The following is a 24,303-nucleotide window of genomic DNA, read 5'->3' on the forward strand; positions in this document are numbered from 1 at the left end:
GCGCAGCCGTCCGCAGGCGTGCGCGTGGAAAAACGCCGTGTTGGCGTCCCCCTCGCGGAGAGCTCGGAACTTGCCGTGTTGTTTCTAGTACGCCGCGCGTTCCCGGACCGAGAGCGCCAAGCGTTCTCGGCACTCATGTCGTAGCACCTGTTCTCCTGTGGAAAGGCTGCGAGACTCCTCAAGGATATCAAACATGTAGATAACAAATTTGCAATTTTGGTGGAGAGCGGGAGGAGCGCGCATGCGCTTGGCCCAAACCTTTGCCGCGCACCGAACTGCTTTCAGTGAACCAACCAGAGTGCCAGCGGCATCGTCAGAGGTGTTTCCATGCCAGGCCGGGAGCACAGAGGGGAGGAAGTCCTGATGGTGGAGCCAGGCATTCTCGAAACGGAAAATGTTGGGTTTGGGGACGGAGGTGGAGATGGTGAGGCGGATCGGCGTGTGATCTGAGGTGGGTTTTGGGGCAGACATGAGTGAGGAGTTGGGGAAAGCGCTGCTGATCCCGGAATTGAAGAAGAAGCGATCCAGCCGCGCTAGGGTTGGGGTGTCACGATGGTTTGACCAAGTGAAAAGCTTGTCTAGTAAGGGAATGTCAATGAGACCTAGCTTATGGATGGCGTTGTTAAAAGCGTTAGCGAGCCGGGCGTCAATAGAGCCGTTGCTGTTGTCACTCGCACCCCTGGTAAGGTTGAAATCCCCCGCTAAAACCCAGTTCCCAGAAATTTGAGCGGCAATCTCATCGAGGTCAAGAAGGAACTGGAACGAGTCCCTGTGGTCGGACGGAGCGTACACATTAGTTAAGGTGAACTCGGTTCCTGACACCGCGGAAGCAAAGGTCAGTGAGAGGGTGTGCTTGCGAGCAATGAAGGAACGCATGGTAATAGTCCGGGCGTCCCAAGCGGTGAGGATTCCGCCACGGGACCAGACGCGTCGACACAGTGGAAGAGCGACAGGTTTGGCGGGAGGAACGCACGATCTCTGCGTTCGTCCAGGACGCTAAGCTTAGTTTCCTGCAGACAGGCGATGTCAAGCTTCAACGACAGAAGCAAGTCGCGCACCGTTTTACACTTGTCAGCATCCCCAAGCCCACGCACGTTCCAGGAGAGAACGGAAAGATTAAAGGTCTTAGCATTCATCAGGACATATTACACACCAAAATAAAATAGCGTCATCAGCGACAGACAGGCTGCCATGGCGGCAGGCAAGGCAACTAACAGCGAAGAACATCAGAGACAGTAACAACTAACAACGACGACGCAGCCTTCTAATGGGGGACTAAAGGTGCTAGACCGAAGTGGCGTAGCATGATAAGCGCTATCGCTAACAGGACACTCATGCAGTGCGGTGTAGTGCCTTGTCGAGAGCAGCAGCGGTCTCCTGGGTGACCGCGAGGACACTGTCGTGGGCGCGCGCCGAGGACTCACCCAACCCGACGGCCTCAGCCAGCTTCTTGAGGTCGGCAACACCAATAGGCTGGGCAGTCTTGTGCAGGAGCTTCTTCTTGGTGGCGTGAGCCTTGACCGGTTTGGAGCACATGGCTAGGCTGTCCTTCAGAGCTTTCAGCTGAGTGGCTTTGGCGGCGAGGCGGGAGCTGTTCCTAGTCCCCATCGCCTGAGCATCCGTGGCCTTGCGTCCGCGCCTCACAGCAGCAGCGCGCAGGGGGGGCGGTGGCGGGGTGGGTGATGGTGGCAGCACTGCAGGGGCCGTGGGCGGGGTGGGCGGCGAGTGGGAGCTGGCAGCGGCGCTGTACGGTGACGCGGGGGTGGGGGGTGGCGCTGGCGGTGGGGTGATGTCTTGGTGCCAGGTGCGCAGGAGTGCAGACACGGTGCGCGGCGCGGGCGGTGCTGGAGCAGCGGGCAGGCGCAGGATAAGCGGGAAAGCAGGAAGCCGCGGCATAGGGTAGGGATTGACGTACCCAAAGCAGAGGATGGCGGCTCCGAAGAAGGCGGCAGGGTGGAGGGGTTCGGCTTGGTTTGGGGCCGGCGGGGCGGGACGAAACGGAGCCGGCGCCTGAGGGAGGAGGCCCGGCCCACCTCCACCATGCGGAGCAGCAGGCGGCCCGAAGAAGGGATCCAGGCCCCTTGGCCGTCGAACTGGTCCGCCCTGGGCCAGATCTCCATGGCGTTCAGGCGGACAACAGCTCCGTGGCCGCTGCGAGCATGGATGCCGACGCGGTAGGGCACCCGCGGCATGCCGAGCTCGACGACGAAGCGGAGCGATGAGCGGTAGTCATTCCCAGTGAGGCACTCTGGATCGATCTCCATAATCGACCTGATGCAGCTAAACACAGAACGCACCTTGTCCTCATCCCAATGCTCTTCTGGGTAGTCCCAGACGTGCACAAGGACCAACCAGTCGGGGACGCGGATGAAGCGGTTGTCGGTCTCCTCTTGGCGCTCGAGGCGGACCACGGTGCCGTTGTAGGTGATGGGTTGCAGTCCCATCGCCACTTCGCGACCAAAGGCAGAGCAGAAGCGCAGAAGCAGATCTCGTCGTCATCAGACGGGAGCACCACACCGGTGGGCATGGCGGGTGCGGAGCTGGAGGAGGCGTACATGTTCAGGGGGTCAAAGGACGTGGTGAACGGGGGGAGGTTCAGGGGGGTGGGTGGTGGCGTAGGGGTGGCGGACGGCGGAGGCGAGGCACGAGGGGTGAACGGCACCGCATGGACCGGGACGCGGGACGCCGGCAAGGGAACAGTGGGGCGGCGACGCGGGTGGGGGGTTTGCTCGCGGGGGATCACCATGGTGCAGGCGTAGCTACAGTGGCCGGAGCCGCGGCAGATCGGCACCGGACGGGGTCTCTACAGTCCTTCACCTGGTGGTCAAGGGAGAGACAGCGGAAACAGTCCCGGTGGTGTGTGGGAATGGGTTTTGGGCAACGCGGCGAGGGTTGGGGGGGGGGGGAGCCTGAAGGTAGGGTTTCGCGGTAGTGGGCGGCGTGGTAGTGAACGGTGAGGTGATCGGCTGCACGACGTAGCCCCCCGCAGAGCGACACGCATGCTGTCTATGGGAGGGGGCACAGCAGGTGGTTGGGGAGCAGTAAAGAGCGTAGCGGGGGAGATCTTTTGGGCAGCGTTGGGGGTCTGACTTTGTTCCCGCGCCAGGCTGCCCCCCCCCCCCCCCCCCGGTTTGCTTTCGGCGCTGTCGCCCTTGGGAAACGTAGCATGGCCAGGGGCATTGAAGGCGTCATCAACCTCCAGCAAACGCGCCATGGAGAGAGCTGAAGCTTCAGACGGCATGGATCCCGAACTTGAACTGATTGAACTCGAGGAAACCACGCACGGCCACAAAGTTAGCAACGTTCTGGTTTGCTACTCTAGCGCGGAACACACCCGGACAGACGGTAGAGTGCAGGTTGCTCAGGACAGGCTCCTGGAACTGCACTCCCGGCCGGGGCACGGAGAGCACCTTGACGACGCGGGCGGCGTCGGCTTCGAGCACGAAAGGCGGGGCGGAGCGCAGCGCCGGAGAGGGGCGAGCACGGTGGCGGGGGGGTCGGGGGGCGGGGCGCCGCGAGGTGCGGAGTCGCCATGGTCGCCCGTATCGCGAGAGGCGATAGGCGCCATCTCTCCAAACTTGATTCTTATATATTTTCAACTTAAAATTATATAAATTAGAACTCAACGCTTCTAGTTCCCGCCCTTAGGTTACGTATAAGTATAGGTGGCCAAACGGGCGGCCCGGCCCGGCCCGGCACGGGCCCGGCTAAGCACGGCCCGTTTAGGCACGACCCGCTTAAGCACGAAAATATTAACGGGCCGTGCCGTGCCTGCCCATGGGCTGAAGTGCCGGCCCAGGCACGGCCCGAAATTGATTTAATCGGGCCGGGCCGACCCGTTTGGCCCGGCAGCCCAGCGGCCCGAAAATGTTTAAATAGAATTTGATAATGGATAACATAGTATTTAAACGGACTTATCGTGCTATCCATCGGGCCGATCGGGCCGCCCTTTTTCGGGCCGTGCCTGGACGCGTCCATGGGCCAGGATTGAGGCCCAGGCACGGCCCGGCTATCGTGCCCATGCCGGCCTGAGCCCAATAATATTCGGGCCCGTGCCGTGCTCGGGTCGGGCTAATATGGGCCGGGCTTCGAGCCCCCATGGGTATCGGGCCAAATGGCCATCTATACGTATAAGTGAGGCTGCTGGTTCCATCAGAGAAGCGAAGATTTGTTCTCACCAGAGTCATCGATCTTGAGAAGCTGCTCCCTGCCGCCGCACTCCGCGCCTCGCCTCATGTGAGCAGTTTTGCCGATGGTGCCCGAGTCATTTTCATGTGGACGTCTGATGGGTTACACAGTATAAGTATCAAGTCTGAGCAGATCAGAAGGGTGCCCGGCTGCTACGCGTTCGATGTTGTTCCTTACTTGAGCTTCTACACTCCAGGTAGGCAGCTTCTACGGTCTGTCACTTTAATTTTGCTCCTTTTTATGATTTTCCTTACGTTCAGAACATATATGCCGTATTTATTTCAGCTAGCTCAGTGCCGTGCTAAACGAAGACAGATGTTTGATTTGTCTGCAATTTAACTGTATCATGCATATATATGTGTGTTAATGGTTTTGATTAAAGTTTGTTAAAACTGGAGGAGATGATGGTAATTATTAATTAGTTGGTGTTTTGGTGTAACTACGTACGGTTGTCGCAACTCGATCTGTTGGTCACTGTTCGTTGCTGAGCAATGAATTTTCGTCGAGGGAAAATAAATTCCTCCAGACTGATATGTTGTTAAAAATTTCATGTTCGCAGCACTGGGAGCAGCCTCGTCTACAGGTGATGACAGACCAACCAACCATGGGCTAGTTCTTCATATTGCCTAATAAAGGACTCAAAAGCTGCAGAGTCTTCCAAATCAAAAAGCATACAGCTCTAAGGAAGTATACAGATGGCCATGGAGCTAGTGCCAGGAGTATAAAAGCTCATGTAAGCACCCTGCCAGGACCAAGGCAGTTATCTACTTACCTGACGAAACTGGACGTCTAAACTTAACTGAAGAAACAGAGGAAAGGCCATATTCAGACTTTGTGTGTGTGTGTGTGTGTGTGTGTGTGTGTGTGTGTGTGTGTTTTAATAGGATAGGATATTCAAACTGTGTCAGAGAAGAAGAAGAAGAAGAAGCAGAGTTCTGAAGTGAATTCGTTCTCGTAGCCAAGTGACGTGTTCACGAGAAGCGATCTGTACCGTCCAATATTGATCAAGTGCGTGTTACATTTTAGATTTTACTGCTTAGCGGTTAAAGACTTGAATCAGTTTGTAACTTGGTTGCAAGACTTGACGTGTTCTACTTTCCAAAAAAAAAGACTTGACTTTTTCTGAAGAAAAAGGTCACACAGAGTGTCAAAAGTATACATATACTCTGGACAAGCACGGAGTATTTGTAACACAAATATTAATACAACATGCATGAACTACTAGTGTTACCTGAAACTTGCTACCTGCCTGAACAAAAAGTTAGGGTTTCCTCCTCAAAAAATTTAAACGCAGTCACACCAAAGAGAATCTTGCTATTTAGAAGTATTAAATAAAATCTGTTTACCAAACTTTTTACACAGATGAGTTGTAAAATCGCGAGACGAATCTAATGAGTCTATTTAATTCATGATTTACAACAGTGATTCTACAGTAATAATTCGCTAATTATGGATTAATTAGGCTCAACCTATGCATACAAAAAGTTTCGTAAATAAATTTTATTTAATACTCTTAAATAGCAAAATTCTTTTTCAAGAAAATTTCGGGGGAGGAATTTAAGAGCATATCCAGCAATAGCCCTCAAATCACAGTCCTCATATAGCTTTTGAGGGCTGGTCCCCATCTCATACCCTCCAAATAATACATCCAACTTTAGCAAAAGCCCTCATATTTGAACCCTCATCTAAGTCTAGAGGGGCTGGTGAGTGTGGGCCCACGGATGGAGGGCTCCCTAGAGACCCCCCTAGGCCTAGAGGGTGGAGGGGGAAATTTGGAGGCCTCTCTAGTTTAGGGACTCAAGTAGAGGGCCTGCTGGAGTTGTTTTTCTTGATTTCACCCTTCAAATTTAGGGTAGGGGGTTTGATAGAGGGTCTGCTGGAGTTGCTCTAACACAGCCTTAGAGGAAAGCAAAACCAGGCTAGAAATTTTATTTTATTTTAATCCTTTTTAATCTAATATTTAATAATAATTTGTGTGGATCTAAATTTCTAAGAAATAGCTTTTTAGGTCGCGCCACGACTTGTGACGCGACTCCCTAAAGGGTCACACCATGGTAAGATTGAGTCGTACCACATGCTTTGCCGCGACTGAGTCTCTCCATGCGTCATGGCGCGACTTCTTCATGAGTCGCGCCGAGCGGCTTGGCACGACTTAACTTAATACTACATAGATCTCTTTTGGTCATGCCACCCTCCCAAACCATCCGGTCCTTCCACTTCATAGGGCTCGATCCCGGCTGCCGCCCGCTGGCTGCCGCCACCCGCTCATCCCTCCTATCGGCTGCCGCCACCCGTGTCTACCCTCACCACCCGTGCCTCCAGTCGCCGTCCACGCCTCCCGTGACCTTTGCTGGTTGGGGCGCGCACGCTTCCCGACGGCGCTGTGTGCGTCCACGGGGCTGCCAGAAACTCAGCGTGCCCCTCCCACCAAGTTCTTCGGTTTGAGGACCGCGCTATTAAGGTCTGAAACATTACTCCCTCCATTTACTTTTGATAGATATATTTTAAAAACTCAAATGTTCACAAATGATAGCTATATTTGCTAATGGCATGGGCTGTGGCAATAAATAGCACTGGTAACGAGGAGTTTCCAGTTAAAGCATTGGAGGACCAACAAAAAAGTCCGTGTTGTATTTATTATATGATAAGTAAAGTTGTTTTCCTTGGTCATTGTGTCAAGATGAAATATAGCTATCAAAAGTGAACGGAGGGAGTAGTATTATTTACACTGATATCAAAAATATATATTAATTATATGTTGTCCTACTAAATTATACGCTCAAGATCATGATTTTAAGCTTCATTCTGATGGATCTGTTTCTACCAAACAAAATATCATACACATGCAAATACCACTATATGTCGCATAGCACCTGACGGGCTGACTCAAATACCACTACATTTAATTATATATTAATTAAATATAATGAACATATAATAATGTACAACTAACAAAATTTTGTACATTGTGAACATTTGATTGTATTGTATAGATATGAAAAATAAATTTCAAAAACAAATGAGTCAACATCACGGAACAATTTAATCTACAAAGAGAACAAATGAGTCGGTATCACAGAACTATTTAATTTACAAAGCGAACAATTTATTCTTATTTGTGAAAGAAGTCAATGTAAAGTTCAAGGAAGAAAATTGAAAACATAGGGGGCAAAAAGAAAGAAGAAAATATATTAAAAAGGAGAAAAAATAACATAAGGATAAATGAAAGAAAAAATATGAAAGGAAAAGGTGGAAGGAAAAAAGAATGAAAAAGAAAGTATGAAAGAGAATGAAAAAAATAAAAAACATGTGAGGCATGCCTCTTATTCTAAGAAGTCAATTATGAATTTGTGTAAACACAGAAAATAAAGAAGAATAATATGGTTTATAAAATAGAGGAAACATCTACTTAGGAATAGAAGAAAAAATAAGTAAGTAAATAAGAGGAAAAGGAAATAAATAGAAAAATAAAATAAGACTAAAAAGACTCGTAAGAATAGATAGAAGAGAGAGCGTAACGAAAGGGAAAAGTAGAGGGGAGAAAACGAAACTAGCAACGAAGCGAGAAAAAATGGAGAAAAAAAATCGGCACGAGAAAATAGCAAGACCTGGTTGCAGCACATTGAGTATAGCAGTAGCCTTACACAGAGATCTAGGACTCAGATTGATAGTCTGATTCTATGACTTAGATTGATAGTCTGATTCTACCACTCAAATTGATAGTCTGATTTTACCTTGGCCGTGCAGCAACACATGGAAATAGATATTGAGTTTTCACCACCGATCCACACCGAAATCGTTCAGGCTATGTATAGCTTTTCCGGAAAAGTTCCCTATAAAAACAGGGGGAAGAGACGTCCCCGAAGGCTGAAGCTGTTCGAGAACTTGAACCGGACCCGGAGGCAACCGCAGATCTATCGCAACGTACTCGTCCGTTGTCCTTAATTGTCGACCAGCAAACCCCTTTGCTCCGCCGCCGCCGCCGGGCCGGGGTCGGTCCGACCAACTAGTCATGGCGCCGCCGCCAGCGGAGCTAGTGGAGGAGATCGTGGAGGAGGTCCTGCTCCGTTTCCCGCCGGACGACCCGGCGAGCCTCGTGCGCGCCGCCCTCGTCTGCCGGCTCTGGCGCCGCCTCGTCTCCGCCGCCGCCTTCCGGCGCAGGTTCCGCGAGTTCCACCGCACGGCACCCCTGCTGGGCGCCCTATGCCAGGGCAAATGCGGCGACGGAGATGCCCGGCCAACGTCGCTCTTCGTCCCCACGTCCTCCTTCCGCCCGGCCCACGCCGCCCGCTACGGCTGGCGCGCCGTCGACGCCCGCCGCGGCCGCGTCCTCCTGGAGCGCTGGCCCTGGGGGGCCCGCCCGCCTCTGAGGACCGAGCTCGCCGTCTGGGACCCCGTCACCGGCGAGCAGCGAGAGCTGCCCAGCTTGCCGATGCAGTTCAACGTGTACCCGCGCACCTGGGCCGCGGCCGTGCTCTGCGCCGGCGGCGGCAACTGCGACCACCTCGACTGCCGCTGGGGATCTTTCCTGGTTGTCTTCATGGACATCAAACACAACTCAAACAAGATTTGCTCGTGCGTCTACTCGTCCGAGCTCGCCGCGTGGGGCGAGCAAACCTTTAGTGATCGGCTTCGCTGTCGCCGCCGCGACTGCTTCAAGCCGGAGCCCGGTGTCCTCATGGGGAATTCGCTCTACTTCCTGTTCAATTCAAACCATGGAATCGTGAGGTACGACTTGACCACCCGGGAAGCATCTATGATCGACATTCGACCTGCATTCAATCCGCAGGATATTGTGCTCATGACCATGGATGATGGTAGGCTAGGGTTCGCCACCATAGACAAAGGCAGACTCAAACTCAACCTATGGTCGAGGGTGGTTGGTCGAGACGACAAAGAAGCAAGATTTGTTCAGTTCAGAGTCATTGATCTTCTGAAGGTGTTCAATGCACCCAAGAGATGGCCTCGTTTGAGCGGCTTTGCGCATGGGGCCGGGGTTCTTTTCATCTGGACGTTACTTGATGGTTTATACAGTATGGACATAAAGTCTGAAGAGGTCAGGAAGGTGCCGGTTACAAGGTACTGCCATAGCGTAGACGTTGTTCCGTACTCGAGCTTCCACACTCCAGGAACAACAGCTCCTCCATGATAGATTTTCCTTACACTCGCAAGGCACCGTGTTATTATTGACATGAAAACATGGACAGTGAATATGTGATATTACCTAATAATCTTTTGATGAACCATGGTTGAAAGTTGAAACGAACGATCAGGTCTTTTTAACAATTTATTATCTGATGAATCTAGGCTGAGGTAGGAAGGTACAGATGGAGTAGGAGGGAATCCAATTCCAAATAAGTTATTGGCCATATATAAGTAGCACCTTCTACACTCTGGAGTCTAGAAGATATATATTGGCCTCATGCACTCGCGTTTAATTTGTGTCTAACCCATGTTTTCCTTTTTTGGATCTTTGCCTATATATGCCACTTAACTGCAAATAGAGATGTGGATGATGGAAACTTTTCTAAACTAAGAGAGATGTGTGTCAGTAGTTTAAGCGGACATCTGTTAATGATTCTAATTTGCTTAAAGTTTCTTCAGTGGGAGAGCTTTATTTGGGGAATAACTTGATGTTTTACGATCAACTATTAACAGCAAAATAGTGGTCTCTCAGTTATTACTGACAACCAATAATTTTTCGGTGAAGGCAAATGATTCCTCAAGGTTGGTAAATATGCTTTTTCCAAATTTCTGTGTTTTCACAGCACTAGGAGCAAGAGAAACCTGATCTACAGTTGGTGGACCAAGATCTAGTTCTTCAATTGCGTGCTGCAAGTCTTCCAAACCAAGACTAATAAGTAATGTAAGTGCTGATCCTTTATATAAGTCATTAGGACCCCTATGATTTGTATGTTGTCCAGTTGGTGTAAACCTTGATTGAGGCTTGCTTGTAAGATGTCCACCAGGCAGTATTATTATGCATTATATACACTCCCTGTGAGATTTTATTTTATATTTTCGAAAACACGGCAAGAGCATGGCCAAATTATATAAGAAGGAGACCCGGAACAAACTCTCATGTCTGGTGTTTAGGACAATCAGTATATTTATATTGAAAATTAAACCACCTCAGTTTCGTTGGTGCCATAATATTCCACACATATTGTAAAACACCATTTAATCTATTTTCATGCTTATTACGTGTAATGAATTGTCCTATGTACTCGAGAAGAAAATCCTTTTTTTGGAATAAACTATCTGGCTCATGATCATGACAATTTTGATGAAGAACGAAATGAGATGTGTGAGGAGGACACTAGTCATCCGACTAGTCGGAGCAAGTGGAGACTACACTCTCATCTCATGAATACTATAGGAAGGAACGATAAAAGGTACACCGTGGAACATCTCAACAAAACATTAGAATCACAAAGAAAAAACTTGCAACATCTAGTTATTGCTTTGGGAACTACACAAAATACCATGGAACAAGTGGTACGGCCTCACCAAAAATTACAATATACGATGGAACAAATGAAAAGGCTAAGAAGAATGTGGAACATTTTGAAAAATTATGACATAACTAAATTATGTAGCAAGAACATAATTTTTTTTAGGATGAAAATATAATGATGGAGAAATCCAAAAGAAATAATTAGGATAACTCAATCGTACACAAATAAATTTGCGCTGGATATGTGCAAAATGCAATGGACCGAACTGGGAGATAGACATAGAAATCAACAGCCGATTTGAAGAATTTGGCTCTGGTGGGCCCAGTAAATCAAAACACAAGGGAGAGGGGATCGAATGATCCAATCCCCTCGGTCTCACAACCCCCGACCGATCAAACCCTAGCGCCCGCCGATTCCAACCAAACAAGCAGCATGGCTGCGACGCCGCTGCCGCTGTTTGACGAGCTCCTCGAGGAGGTCCTCCTCCGCATCTCACCGGACAACCCCGCCAGCCTCCTCCACGCGGCGCTCGTCTGCAAGCGGTGGGGCCGCCTCGTCTCCGGTCGCGGCTTCCGCCGCCGGTTCAGGGACTTCCACCGCACGGCCCCCATGCTGGGCGCCATCGTCAACATCGACGGCTTCGTCCCCACGTCCTCCTTCCGGTGCCAGGTCCCCGCCAAGCCCCGCACAGAATGTATGGTGCTCGACGCCTGCCACGGCCGCGTCCTCTTCCACAACGTACTCCATTGGACCGACGAGACATGGGATCCAACCCTCTACGTCTGGGACCCCATCACCGACAAGAAGCTGGAGCTGCCCAGGCTGCCGCGGGTGCCGGATCCGTATGAGTCGTCCAGGAACTTCGCGGTGCTATGTGCCGCCACCGGCTGTAACCACCTCGACTGCAGTCACGGCCCCTTCCTCGTGGTCGTCGTGGTAGTTGGCCGCAGCCGCAGGGAGACTATAGTTCAAGGGGTAATTTGAACCAAAGGGTATAGTTTGGGGTGTAGAATGAATGAAATGATAGTTTAGGGGGTTAACCAAACTTTGACTATAGTTCAAGGGAGTAATTTTGAATTTTTCCAAAACCAAACCACAACATCCCATCTAGGCCTGCTAGTAGGTTAGGTTGAAATGGATAATTTGTGCAAAACAGTATGACTATATATAAATGTAGGTTCCGCGTTGAACACCGAATCCTAGAAATAAAATCTCGCATTCACAACATAAATTTTTTGTCAAAACTGACCGAGATTTGTTCGAGATGACTCATAATGCCAAGCAGTTACTCTCTGCAAAGTAATGTGGTTAGAACTACATGTAAACCCCACGTCAAGAGCTGGATCTTAAAAATATATTCTTGTGTTCACACTATAAAATGTTATCAAATTAATTGCAATTTCTTTGGAGATACTCAATATGACTGACATCTACTATATTGTAAAACAGTATGACTAGACTCACATGTGAACCCTATGTAAGAGTGGAGTATATATATGGTCAATACAATCTTTACCGCTCGGTGGTATTAATATTCCAAACCAAATCAAACCGGTTTTCCCACGCCATTAGCAGCTTGAGGCAGCACATGGCCCGAGGCCGTGTCCAAAGGTTGAGATAGCTGCTAGCTTATAACCGAAGGAGAAAGAAAAGAAAACGAGACAACAGTCCACCTCGCAATACGTTTTGTGAGTGTGAAATGGCTCGAGAGCTGTATAAGATAGCACTAGAAGACTGTATGTACTCCTCGTACTCTAAATCCATTATCTAAAAGCAATATATCGTCCTGGTTATCGAGATTCTCTCATCTATCTCAATTTCCTCTACACCAATCATACTCTATATCCCATATTCTATACCAACTACTCTATATTTTATTCAACCATCTCCAACTACCATTTCTTTTCTTTTTCTATTCTTTTTTCCTCTCTTTTCTTATCCCCATATTTTCTTTTTTTTCCCTCTCCTCCCAGTCGCCCCCGCCCCTCCCCTGCTTCCTCCGCCCCTCTCTCTCTCCAGCGGCGGCGCCCCTGCCTCCCTCCGCCAGCGAGCCACACCACGCGCGCCCCCTATGCCATGTAGTGGCCCGCCCACCTTGCTCACCCCCCAACCCACTCCCCTTGCACCGGTCCCGCCCCGAGGTCCGCACCGCGCTGCCGGTGCTCGGCTCCGCGCTCCCCACAACCTCGGAGAGCGGGGCGAGCTCAAGGACAGTGCGGCGTCGGCTGGATTTTGGCGGTCTGCACGGGACGCCGCAGCTCCGCCCCAATGCGCTCCCATCGGCAGCCCTCGTGGCGGCGCAGGGCCCCACCCCGGGCCGCGGCCCTCGCGGCGGGGCGTAGCAAGGCGGGACCACTAGCGCAGCGAGCAGCCACGCGCGGTCCGGTGCGGATGGCCAAGCGCTGCAGGGTCACGCGGAGACGGGGCCGACGCGTGGCGACGAGGCCTGCGACCGGCGGCAAAGCCGGCGCGCGGTGGAGCTGGGCCCTGCCTCCGGCGGCGGGCCTCGCACGCGGCGTGGCGGATTCGGACCTCACTCCAGTGGATGGCGGTGGATCTTGCGCGGCCGGCCGGTGACGCTCCGTGGCGGCGCTCGGCGCTTGGGGATGACGCCAGGCTCCGGCGGCGGCGCTCTGTGGGCCACACGTTAAGAGCCGGACCTTAGAAATAGAATCTCGCGTTCACACTATAAAATTTTATCGAAATTGATAGAAATTTGTTGGGATGACTCAATATGACTAGCAGCTGCTATGTGCAAAGCAGTGGGGTTAGAATTACACATGGACCTCACTCAAGAGCCGGACCATAAAAATAAAACCCCACGTTCACACTATTAAATTTTGTCGAAATTGACCGAAATTTGTTGGAGATGACTCAGTATGAGTGGCAGCTACTTTGTGCAAAATGGTGTGGCAAAACCTGCACTATAATTTTTTTTTGAAAAACATGTTCTTATTGGATTATAACCATAGTTTGGCTAATACTCCCTCCGTCAGGATTATAACCATAGTTTGGCTAATACTCCCTCGGCCCTGAAATGTATGACATTTGAGGGATCAAAATCTGTACCAAAATGTAAAGCATTCTAGAGTACTTTGGATAAAAAGGCATGTTACTCAAATTGGTTTTGATGCTAGTTTTGTAAAAAAAATCAATTGTGGTGGATCGAGAGAGTAAAAAAGATATGCTAATCTCCTTGATTTTGGTGCGGACATAGAAAACTAAGCAATTAATTAATTGAACAATGCACTAATGAGGTCAATCTTAATGGGAGTTTCAAGGGAACAGTGACCTAGACTGGAAACTAGGTAACTGTGCCAGATGAGTTTCATGGTGATGAAACTCTTCTCACATCCCATGAAACTTCATCATTCTCTCTCCTTGCCATATCAGCAAAATTGATGGTATTTAATGCCATAAAACTCTACATGAAACTCCCATTGAGACTAGCCTGAGGTGTACATGTGTCTTTTCTCTGCCTCCATAATTTGTCTCAAAAATCTAGAACTCCCTACATTTGAGGATGGTGGGAGTAGTTTCTTACATTATGAGATGAAGTGTTTGGGGGTGGGCTGGTGTATGATGGTAATAGTTTGGAGTGGTGTGGTTAATATTAATTTTCCTCATAAAAATGGATTGGTGTGGATATAATTTGATTTCCAATTCATTTGCAGGGCTATCCAAGACTGTAAACTAGATAATTAAGTCGGAAGAGTGTTATTGTGATAATACTCTTTTCACATGCATGACATTTTATATTCTCCCTTATGTTATATCAGCAAATTTAATGGTTATGACATTTTCATGATACTCCCAAGAGCTAACTAACTACATAAGCTCAAATAAAAAATAAAAATAGTGGCAACGAAAGGATTGCTAAAATAATTTTAATAATTTGAGGAATAGTTATAAATTTTAATGGCAGCGAAGCAATTTACCTCCGGAATAAAAGGGGATCCGATCCGACCCCGACCCGTAACCGTCGCATTTCACTTTTCACCTCCCTCCCCCATATCGCTCGCACCAAGCAAGGAGCATGGCGGCGTCGCCGCCGCTGTGCGACGACATCGTCGAGGAGATCCTCGTGCGCCTGCCGCCGGACGACCCCGCGAGCCTCCTCCGCGCGGCGCTCGCCTGCAAGCGGTGGGCCCGCCTCGTCTCCGGCCCGGGCTTTCGCGCCCGGCTCCGCCGCGGGGGCGGGGCCCCCATGCTGGGCTTCCTCTGCGACCTCAGGGGCGGCTTCGACGGCGCCGTCTCCCGCTTCGTCCCCACCTCCTCCTTCCGCCCGCCACGGCCGCGTCCTCCTCTACCCGCTGCGCAGACGGCTCGGGCCCCCCGGGACCGGGAGCGTCCTCAGGCTCACCGTGTGGGTCCTATAGGTGGCCAAACGGGCGGCCCGGCCCGGCCCGGCCCGGCACGGCACGGGCCCGTCTAAGCACGGCCCGTTTAGGCACGACCCGCTTAAGCACGAAAATATTAACGGGCCGTGCCGTGTCTGCCCATGGGCTGAAGTGCCGGCCCAGGCACGGCCCGAAATTGATTTAATCGGGCCGGGCCGGCCCGTTTGACCCGGCAGCCCAGCGGCCCGAAAATGTTTAAATAGGGTTTGATAATGGATAACATAGTATTTAAACGGGCCTATCGTGCTACCCATCGGGCCGATCGGGCCGCCCTTTTTCGGGCCGTGCCTGGACGCGTCCATGGGCTGACAGTGAGGCCCAGGCACGGCCCGGCTATCGTGCCCGTGCCGGCCCAAACCCAATAATATTCGGGCCCGTGCCGTGCTCGGGTCGGGCTAATATGGGCCGGACTTCAGGCCCCCATGGGTATCGGGCCAAATGGCCATCTATAGTGGGTCCCCGCCACGGGCGAGGAGCAGCAGCTCCCGATGCCGCCGCGGCGCGCGGAGAGCTGGGCCGCCGCGGTGCTCTGCGGCTGCGTCGTCGGTGCCGCGTGCGACGGCTGCCACCGCGGGCCGTTCCGCGTGGTCTTGGTCGGCACCGACGCGGGCGGCATCTTCTCCTGCGTCTACTCGTCCCTGGATGGCGCGTGGAGCGAGCCGGCCTCCCACCCCGGGTCCCCCACATGCCTCGAATCCGTGCCCGGTGTCCTTGTGGGGGGCGCGCTCCACTTCCTGTTCCAATTCGGCGACAGCATCCTCAGGTACGTTCTGGGTGCGCGGCAAGTGTCTGTGATCCAGAGGCCACCGGCATGCACCGCCTTCCAGGGGCGCGCGCTGCTCATGGCCATGGAGGATGGGAGGCTGGGATTCGCCTCGGTGCTCGACTCCAGGCTCTGCCTGTGGCCGCGGGAGGTCGGCGCTGACGGGGAAGCAAGGTGGGCGCAGGGCAGAGCCATTGAGCTCGAGACGCTGCTCCCCGCTGATGCCCTCTTGACCTTGCCTTACTTGATTGGCTTTGCTGATGGGGTTGGAGTGCTCTTCCTGTGGACGGCTGTTGGCGGGTTGTTCCTCGTCAATCTGAAATCTGGTCTGCTGAGAAACGTGGATATCGACACGGACATCTATGGCGTTGTTCCTTATGGGACCTACTACTTTCCAGGTACTATAACTCTATCTGCTTTAGTTTTCAAGTTGTCCATATTTAATTTGGAGTGATGAGTAACATTATATTTCAGCTGCTTATAACTAACATGAAAATATGAAGAATGCATGGTTTGTGTTCCCAATAAAGAATAGTGAGTTTTAGTAGCTTTATTAGAAACTGGGTCGATGTTCATTGCTTGTATATAGAAGTACATCATACATGCTATGGATGGATGACGGCGATTGATCTGATTTAAGCTCGCCCATGAAGGCATCCAACATACGAGAAACGTAAAGAACTCATACATTAATTGCAATTCTACACTTCAGAGAGATCATTACAACTGTGCCCATTGCATTGTACATTCGTAGCTACTGTAACTTCTGGGTATTGCTTTTTTTTTGTGGTTGCAAATTTGGGTTGAACTGGTAGATGAACGGATAATGAGTTAGTGTCGTTTGGTTACTGCAACTTGTTGGTCCTTGCCATTGCTGCGAAACAGGGGTTTATTAAGGTCAATTTGATTTCTCAGTTTGCTGATGTTATTTTCATATTTCTATGTTTCTGCAGCACTGAGAATAGCTGCTGAAGGTGATGGAGCTAGCTGAACCAAGTGCGGGTGCATCAGAACCTCAAGTGCTGTTGAAAGGTCTTTGAACTTCTAGAAAGTGCTAATTGTGCTCTCGAGGATCTGTGATTTTGCTGCTGATCATATTGCGTGCTCTTGAGGATCTGTGATTTTGCTGCTGACCATATTGCGCTGCTTTCCTGCTTTCTGAATCTTCAGTATAAGCCATTAGCTATAATGTAGTAGCTTGACAGCTCTGATGTGAACCTTAATGGGGCTCATTTTAAGGTCGTGATCTAAGCGCTATCCTACTTTCTGTGTGCTCCAAAACTTTAGGTTTCCAAGAAATGAATGGAATTCATTTTACCAGAATGTCTTGTGTTCATCAGGAAATTAAATGGGCGTTTGATATTCTTTTTTTTCATGATTACTGCAAATCCATACATGCCATTGAGGACCTTGTGTTTTGTCTCATGCTAAAAACCACTAAAATTTTGACCTTCTTTAAATATTTTCCAACAAACTAAAAATTGCCTTGGTTGCTTAACACCCTGTTCAATTTTTTTTTCAAAAGCCTTGCGCCATAAGATTTTCTTTGAACCTCTGGTGGCAGCCATATCCTTGTTCGATTCCAAATCCCTTCAAATCTTGCTTGAATCCTCACTCCAAAATCGGACACCCACGTGGCATCATATGTTTATCTTTTTTGCGTAAATTTTTGGAAGAGAATCTTACTATTTTGGAGCACTAAATAAAATTTATTTATAAATTTTTTTACACGGATGGGTTGTAAATCGTGAGACGAATCTAATGAGCCTAATTAATCTATGATTAATTCATAATTAGCGGATGTTTACTGTAGCATTACTATTGCAAATCATGGATTAAATAGACTCATTATATTCATCTTGCGATTTACAACCCATTCGTGTAAAAATTTTTGCAAATAAATTTTATTTAGTACTCTATACATGTGTTTAAACATTCGATGTGATATTTTTTGTTGTAAAATTTTAGAATCTAAACAAGGCCTATATTTCTGTCCACTCATTTGCTACCCACGCCCCGTTGAACACCTTTACCAATACGACTCATCTATCTCCTCGTGTCTAATCTCTTTTCAAGCACCGAGCATGCAACGATGATCTCCATCCCCTGAGTTGCGTGATTGCTCTAGCACCTCGCATGGGCTCGTCGGAGCATGTGCAGGCTCTGCACGTGTCCCCTCGCCATTCTGCACTTGTTGGACAGTTGGTGTGACGAAACCGCCAAATTAAAACTCAAATTGGACAGTTGTTGGACAGTCCTAACCGGACTGTCCGCTGAACATGCCTCCAACTACGCGACAGTGCCCCCGGTCCGGCCGACGACACTTTCGCAACCTTTCACGCCCCCTACCTACCCTCTCGATCCGTACGTCATCTACAAAGGTCCTTAGGATCGTAGACTCACACCCCCATCAACTCCTACGGAAAAACCCATAAACACTACAAAAATGAGATGCATGCACGCCCTACGCTAAAAATCCATTTTTATATTTTCAGAAAAACTTGAAATTAGTCATGCCTGTACCACCCTCGGTGCGTTTCGGCTCTAATACCAGCTGTGATGGAACCGCCAAATTAAAACTCAAATTAAGTGTAATGGCCGTCATTTGAACACATCGGGCTCATTAGCTTAACGGCTTAATTTGGCGATCCTTTCTCAACCCACGTCCCGATCGAAACATCACCGATAGTCCCACGCGAAGGTGGGCGCAGATGGTACAAGCACGACACAAATTTGAATATACAACAAATATACATAGAACTTGACCTTAAGTTTTACAAACCGAGTTTGAATAAATACATAATTCACAAACTTTACAATACTGAAATCCTAGTTCATCTAGAGGAAAGGGGCCTACAGCTATCAAAAGTGAGCCCTAGGGAGATCCCTAACTAAACGTCCGGCTCCACGACCACCCATCCCTCTGCATCCCGGCGGATGAACTTGGCGCAGCAGGGACAGAAGTCTACGTCTGTATGCCCTGAAATAATATTGTCAACAAACCCTGAGTATACTAATACTCAGCAAGGCTTACCCGACCAGTGGGTATAACTTAGCCCACATATCTAGACATACAAGGCTTTTGGCTGGTGGTTATTTTGCAGAAAAAGCAACTAAAGTAATTCCTTACTTTCATTATTTTAGCTTCAGATTCTATATAAATTAACTCTCATCTAATATTTGCAAAGACCTACTATAGCAATCATGGTGATGCAAGCAAAATAATTTGATGAGCTCAATATTTTATATAAACATACCTAACTCACATTCTACATTTTTGCTACGGTGTGACAAAGAGACCAAGGCCCTCATAACCGCGAGACACGGCGAATCGATCCGATTTAACCTTGCAAGGTGGACCTAACCAACACGGCACGTATTTGCCCCGTCGGACTATACATACCAACCATTCCCCTCCCCACCTCGAACTACAGGAACCAGCCCAACGACATATGGTCAGCCGAGCTCAACGTGAGACCACCAAAAGTAAACATATGCATCCCAATTCTCCGCGACTACTCGACTCGCCCCAGGAGTTGGGTGCGGGTTCCTGTACTTTCGAAGCCAGGCAGTACTCGGCTTACCGGTTTCGACTACCTCCTACTCCCGGCATGCGGTTAGTACAGTTCAATCCCCGATCAGCACTGCCACATCCACCGGTCCTTAATCGACACAGACGGGGCTAAGACACCCAGGAACTCTGTCCTGCTGCCATACCTATCCATCATCCCCGCCCGGTCTCACATTACCATATCCATTTCAAAATAATTCTCAACTACTGAATTATATAAAGATAATAATGTATCTCGCGAGTAACCGGAAATTACTCGGCTCCTAACATCCTACATCTCGCGAGTGCAGGAGACCACTCGTCTTCTACCGGTAACATTAAGCTTAGCACATCTATCGTTCTATACGTGCTAGTATAACTCAGGGAATCATATGGATCATGCAACTAGGGTTCCAAACAATTCCTGAACTTAATGTACAAGTAGTAGAAACATACATAGGTGTCATAATTTAAAATACTAGGATGTGCACCGGGGCTTGCCTTGTGTCTGCTGCTCAACACTGGGGTCAGACGGGCCTTGGGCCGGATGCTCACACCTCTCCTCTTGGGCTTGCGTTGTCTGCTCTTGTGGTGCCGCGATCACCTCAAAGACGGCGCCCTCAGAAGCGGATGCTACACGTATGCATATGAAATAAATGAGTGCAGCCCAAAAATGTAACTAGTTTACTTTAACTGAAATACCTTGCGGACTGTCCGCGCCCAAGTGGCGGACTGTCCGCCGTACTATCCTACCAACCCATCAGAGGCAACAACGTCTCTGGAATTCTTTCCCATTCTACCTGCGGACTGTCCGGCCACCCCTGGCGGACCGTCCGCAGTTCAAGTACTCAACCCACCAGAGACGGAAACGTCTCTGGACAATTTCCTAGACTCTACTGCGGACTGTCCGCGCCCAAGTGGCGGACCGTCCGCAGTTCACCCATGTGAACCTCCAGAGACGACATCGTCTCTGGAACAAATTTAAGCCTCAATGGCGGACCGTCCGCTCCCCTATAGCGGACTGTCCGCAGTCAATCTTGCAAAAACAACCAGAGGCAACATTATCTCTGGACAAAAGCTAACCTGACCGGCGGACCGTCCGTGCCTCCCAGGCGGACCGTCCGCGATACCTAATTTCTAACCCTCGCCCTAGGCGGCAGCAAGGGCGGCGACGACGGCGGCGGCCGTGCTCCTGCGCCGGCGATGCGCCATGGAAGGGGAAAAGGCTGTGAAGCATAAGGAACTCACCACGAATCCATTCCCGCGGTCGGTTCGAGTGGAGGACGACCGGAGAGGCGGATCGACGGTGGAGCAAGCTTCAAGCACCTCCGATGGTGTCCGGCGGTGGCGGGAACGATTTCGGCCGTAAGAAGCCGGTTTAGGGGTTCGGGAAGGTGGAGGAGGTGCCGAAGAAGGTTCCCACGCAAGGAATCAAGGTTTAGTGGGCGGAGGAGGGAGATCGAAGTAAGGGGCGACGATGGCGCGGGAGCTCGAGCTCTGCTCGGCCCTGGAAGGAAAGGGGAAGAAGATAGGAATGACGAGTGGGTCCCACGACCTTCCAGATAAATATCTGGGCATCACCTCGGGCGGACCGTCCGCCGGCCCAGCGCGGACCGTCCGCGAGGCGGTTGTTACAGTTGGTAGTTAAATTTCTTTGTAGTTTAAGCCACCGTGACCAGACACCAGTTATGGATCGGACCTTTTATTATTCCTCAGTAGTTAATTGGTTATATATGATCAAGACTTTTTTTTAACTTAAAGGCAGGAGCGCTGCCGGATCATATAAGAAGAAGTAGAATACGGATGGTTACATAGGTTGTGATTACATAGATAACAATAAAACATACACTTATCAAACTAACTGACATAGTTAACTAAGCGGCTTCTCTGGCCTCACAAGCCCTCTTCCGTACTTCCATATCTGCCATGATCAAGTGCATCAAGGACGCCGGTAGAATTGACAAACCCTTGAAGACGCGGCGATTTCTTTCATTCCAGATGTTCCAAGCCGTGTACATGAGAGTGGCTGCAACGCTGCCCCTGTTGTGGTGACCAGCTGCAAGCAAGGACGAATTCCACCAATCTTGTAGAGACAGACCCGGTTCTGGAATTACAACAAGCCCTTGTGTTTGAACTTGAATGTGCCACCATACTTCCCGAGCATAAGGACAATGTAGGCATAAATGTGCAGCCGTTTCCTGCTCTTGATCACAAAGGATGCAGACCGGATTACACTGAACTCCCTTCACCAACAGAACATCTGCAGTATGAATCCTTTCCTGAACTAGGAGCCAGGTAAAGAAGCGGTGTTTGCCCTGTAGGACCGAGAAATGCGACCAGAGGGGGGGGGGGGTGAATGGGAGCCTTCGAAAATAATCGCGATCAAAAACTTCGGCTCACAATTCTAGAGTGCACCCCAACCCCAGAGTTCTAGGCGATGTGCAGAGTAGCTACAAGGGAGCTACACTAACACAAAACAAGCCTAGGAACCACAGCGATCAAGCGCGGAAGCAATTGCACGAAAGCAGTGCAAGAACCAAGCAAGGTATATATCACCGGTTGATCCGACGTACACGTTTGAACGACGTCGGTTAAACTGGTGATACAGAGCCTGCAGCAAACAACCAGTGAGCACCGGTTGAACCAACGCTGGGTTTTGAACCTCGTCGGTTAAACCGGTGATCGAACGTCGGTTAAACCGACAAAATCGCAAACTCACGTCGGTGCAGTTGTCCAGAGGATCAACAAAATGCACCAAACCAAGCAATGAACCCCGGTTAAACCGATGCTCAAAAACCTCGAGCGTCGGTGCAGTTGTCCAGAGAGACAACAAAACCGAAGTAAATGAACGCCGATTGATCCGACGTAGGCAAAACCCTATACGTCGGTCAACCGCCCAAAACTGCAAACCAAATTAGTAACGCCGGTTAAACCGACGTCGGGGAGATCAAAGCACCGGTGCAATCACACAAAACCCCAAAAACCCTAACCCGTGACAAAAGCACTCACCGGTTGATCCGACGCTCAGGAACGCCAGCGTCGGTTCAACCGGCGTTAAGGAAAAATCCTGAACGAGCGCAGAACCTCTGTTTTCCTCTCGGCACGACCAAAAACTCGAAGATTGATTGATCAAAACAGGTCGAAAGTTCTCCAAAATTTGCAGGCACACTCACAAAGACCTTGTGAGCCTACTCACAAAAAGAATCGATGATCTACTCCATGGTTTGAGAGGAATCGACGAAGAACCGAGGAAGAACGGGGTTTTCAGGAATTTTCCAAAACTGAGTTCTTGAAGGCTCACGATCTAGATGAGTTTTAGCACAAGACTACGATGATTCTAGTCGCCAAGAAGAGCCTCAAGAACTACGGCAACAAGTGGTAGACACACCAACACGAAGAAATCAAGAACAAGGATGATTCATGCACACAGAGCTCAGTAGGACATGGAACGAACCTTGATTTCAAAGCCCCGAGGGCACAAGGAGGGATGGGCCTCCTTTCCCACGAATTCTCCTTACAAGTTCTTCAAGAATCCATGCCTAAACCCTAGAGAAGGTGAGGGAGGAGGAAGAACACGGGAGGGAGGAGGAAGAGGGCGCCTGGCTCTTTTTCCTTTCTCTTCTAATTGCCAGGGCACCAGGGTCCAGGGAGGAGGCCCTGCCTTTTTGTGTCCAGGCAGCCACCACCCACTCCATCTCTCCCATCCTTTCTTCCACTCCAAGTCTCCCTTTAAAAGACTAAACTACCCCTAAGTGCTAGACTAAACTAGAAGGCCCTTAGGGGCAAAACCGAAAAAGATACATCGAAGACATCCGACGGCCGCGACGACTCGGAGAACCTTGCTTCATCTCGACGCAATCCCCTTGATGTCGCCACGCGTCCTTCTGGAATCTTCCGGGGGCAGTTTTTGGAAAACTGCCGAAACCGAGTTCGGTTGCGGTTTTGGAGGGAACCGCGAACCCTTCCCGCGCGATGTTTCCGGGCACAACCGCCAAGCCCGATGACGCCACGTGTCCGACCTCCCGCCGAAACCTCTTCGACTTGGCCGACGTCGACGCATCCCGCCGTTGGTTTTTCCCGAGGTACCAACAAACTCCACGCCGTCCCGCCTTGGCGCCAGGAGTGGATCGCCACGCGGCCCAGCAGTGGCCCAAGCATCTGGGCTGTCCTTCTCCACCGCACGGTCGTCCGGTTGGGCCTCCAACGCCACCGCAAGGTCTCCCGCCTCCGCATGGTCGTCGAGCTCCCGCCACTGCAACGCCGCCGCATGGTACATCGGCACACACCACGCTCTTGTCCAAACCGACTCGCTGCCACCGCGCCATCCGTATACCTGCACACCACAGACCAAGAAATCGACGCAATCTCCACGAAGTCGCGACTACACCACTGTCAGTCCACTCCACGTGTTGGCAATCACTCATCACACTAAGGAGCAGGCCTCCACTGCCTCTCAGCCCTCTGTCTTAGCTTTCCAAATGTCCCTAGCGTTGAAAGTGCAGATCCTTCCTGCGAACTGGATGTTGTAGGCCGAGGCTGAGGAGTAAATACCATTTGCAGTCCACTTCCAAACAATTTCGTCAGCTGCATTAGAGAACTGAACTTGCTGCACCGCTTCCCAAAGAACTGTGAACTCGGCCATTTCAGTTGCAGTTGACATCCGCCATAACCCGCGTGTCCAAGTCTGATTTTCAATTTCTTCCCTGACTGAGAGGCGTTTTCTCCATGCAAGCTTGTACAAGTTAGGTGCCACATCCCTGGGTGCATGGCCACGGAACCAAGACGAGTCCCAAAACGAAGCCGTTCTGCCATCCCCAATTGTGACCGAAGTCCTGCACCTGAAAAGCTGACGGTCAAGAGCACTGCAAGGGATATCAGAGCCAACCCAAGGCCGGTCAGGATCAGTCCAGGCAAACCACAACCACCTCAGTCGCAGCGCCCTAC

At 50.3% G+C, this 24,303-nt stretch overlaps 4 protein-coding genes across 4 annotated transcripts; all 4 read left to right on the forward strand.

Annotated features, from left to right (window-relative positions):
- The first annotated feature begins 8,200 nt into the window (after positions 1–8,200).
- On the forward strand, positions 8,201–9,337 carry LOC120659080. The gene has a single exon (XM_039937142.1). The coding sequence runs from the start codon at positions 8,201–8,203 to the stop codon at positions 9,335–9,337; it is 1,137 nt and encodes a 378-aa protein (XP_039793076.1).
- A 1,741-nt stretch (positions 9,338–11,078) lies between these two features.
- LOC120659081 lies at positions 11,079–11,630 on the forward strand. Its single transcript, XM_039937143.1, has one exon. The coding sequence runs from the start codon at positions 11,079–11,081 to the stop codon at positions 11,628–11,630; it is 552 nt and encodes a 183-aa protein (XP_039793077.1).
- A 3,028-nt stretch (positions 11,631–14,658) lies between these two features.
- On the forward strand, positions 14,659–15,081 carry LOC120659082. The gene has a single exon (XM_039937144.1). The coding sequence runs from the start codon at positions 14,683–14,685 to the stop codon at positions 15,079–15,081; it is 399 nt and encodes a 132-aa protein (XP_039793078.1). The 5' UTR covers positions 14,659–14,682.
- A 422-nt stretch (positions 15,082–15,503) lies between these two features.
- LOC120658500 lies at positions 15,504–17,132 on the forward strand. The gene is made up of 2 exons (XM_039936750.1): positions 15,504–16,207; positions 16,763–17,132. Exons 1-2 carry the CDS (start codon positions 15,535–15,537, stop codon positions 16,798–16,800), a joined length of 711 nt encoding a protein of 236 aa, XP_039792684.1. The 5' UTR covers positions 15,504–15,534; the 3' UTR covers positions 16,801–17,132.
- The last annotated feature ends 7,171 nt before the right edge of the window (positions 17,133–24,303 follow it).

The sequence above is a fragment of the Panicum virgatum genome, chromosome 2N (assembly GCF_016808335.1).
Source record: "Panicum virgatum strain AP13 chromosome 2N, P.virgatum_v5, whole genome shotgun sequence".
In the NCBI taxonomy this organism is placed as follows: Eukaryota; Viridiplantae; Streptophyta; class Magnoliopsida; order Poales; family Poaceae; genus Panicum; species Panicum virgatum.

What these genes read in the sequence shown, in the direction of transcription:
- LOC120659080 (XM_039937142.1), top strand. Translation starts at nt 8,201, where the DNA reads ATGGCGCCGCCGCCAGCGGAGCTAGTGGAGGAGATCGTGGAGGAGGTC.
- LOC120659081 (XM_039937143.1), top strand. Translation starts at nt 11,079, where the DNA reads ATGGCTGCGACGCCGCTGCCGCTGTTTGACGAGCTCCTCGAGGAGGTC.
- LOC120659082 (XM_039937144.1), top strand. Translation starts at nt 14,683, where the DNA reads ATGGCGGCGTCGCCGCCGCTGTGCGACGACATCGTCGAGGAGATCCTC.
- LOC120658500 (XM_039936750.1), top strand. Translation starts at nt 15,535, where the DNA reads ATGCCGCCGCGGCGCGCGGAGAGCTGGGCCGCCGCGGTGCTCTGCGGC. An exon ending in TGGGACCTACTACTTTCCAG is followed by an intron (nt 16,208 to 16,762) that starts GTACTATAACTC and finishes ATGTTTCTGCAG; the next exon opens with CACTGAGAATAGCTGCTGAA.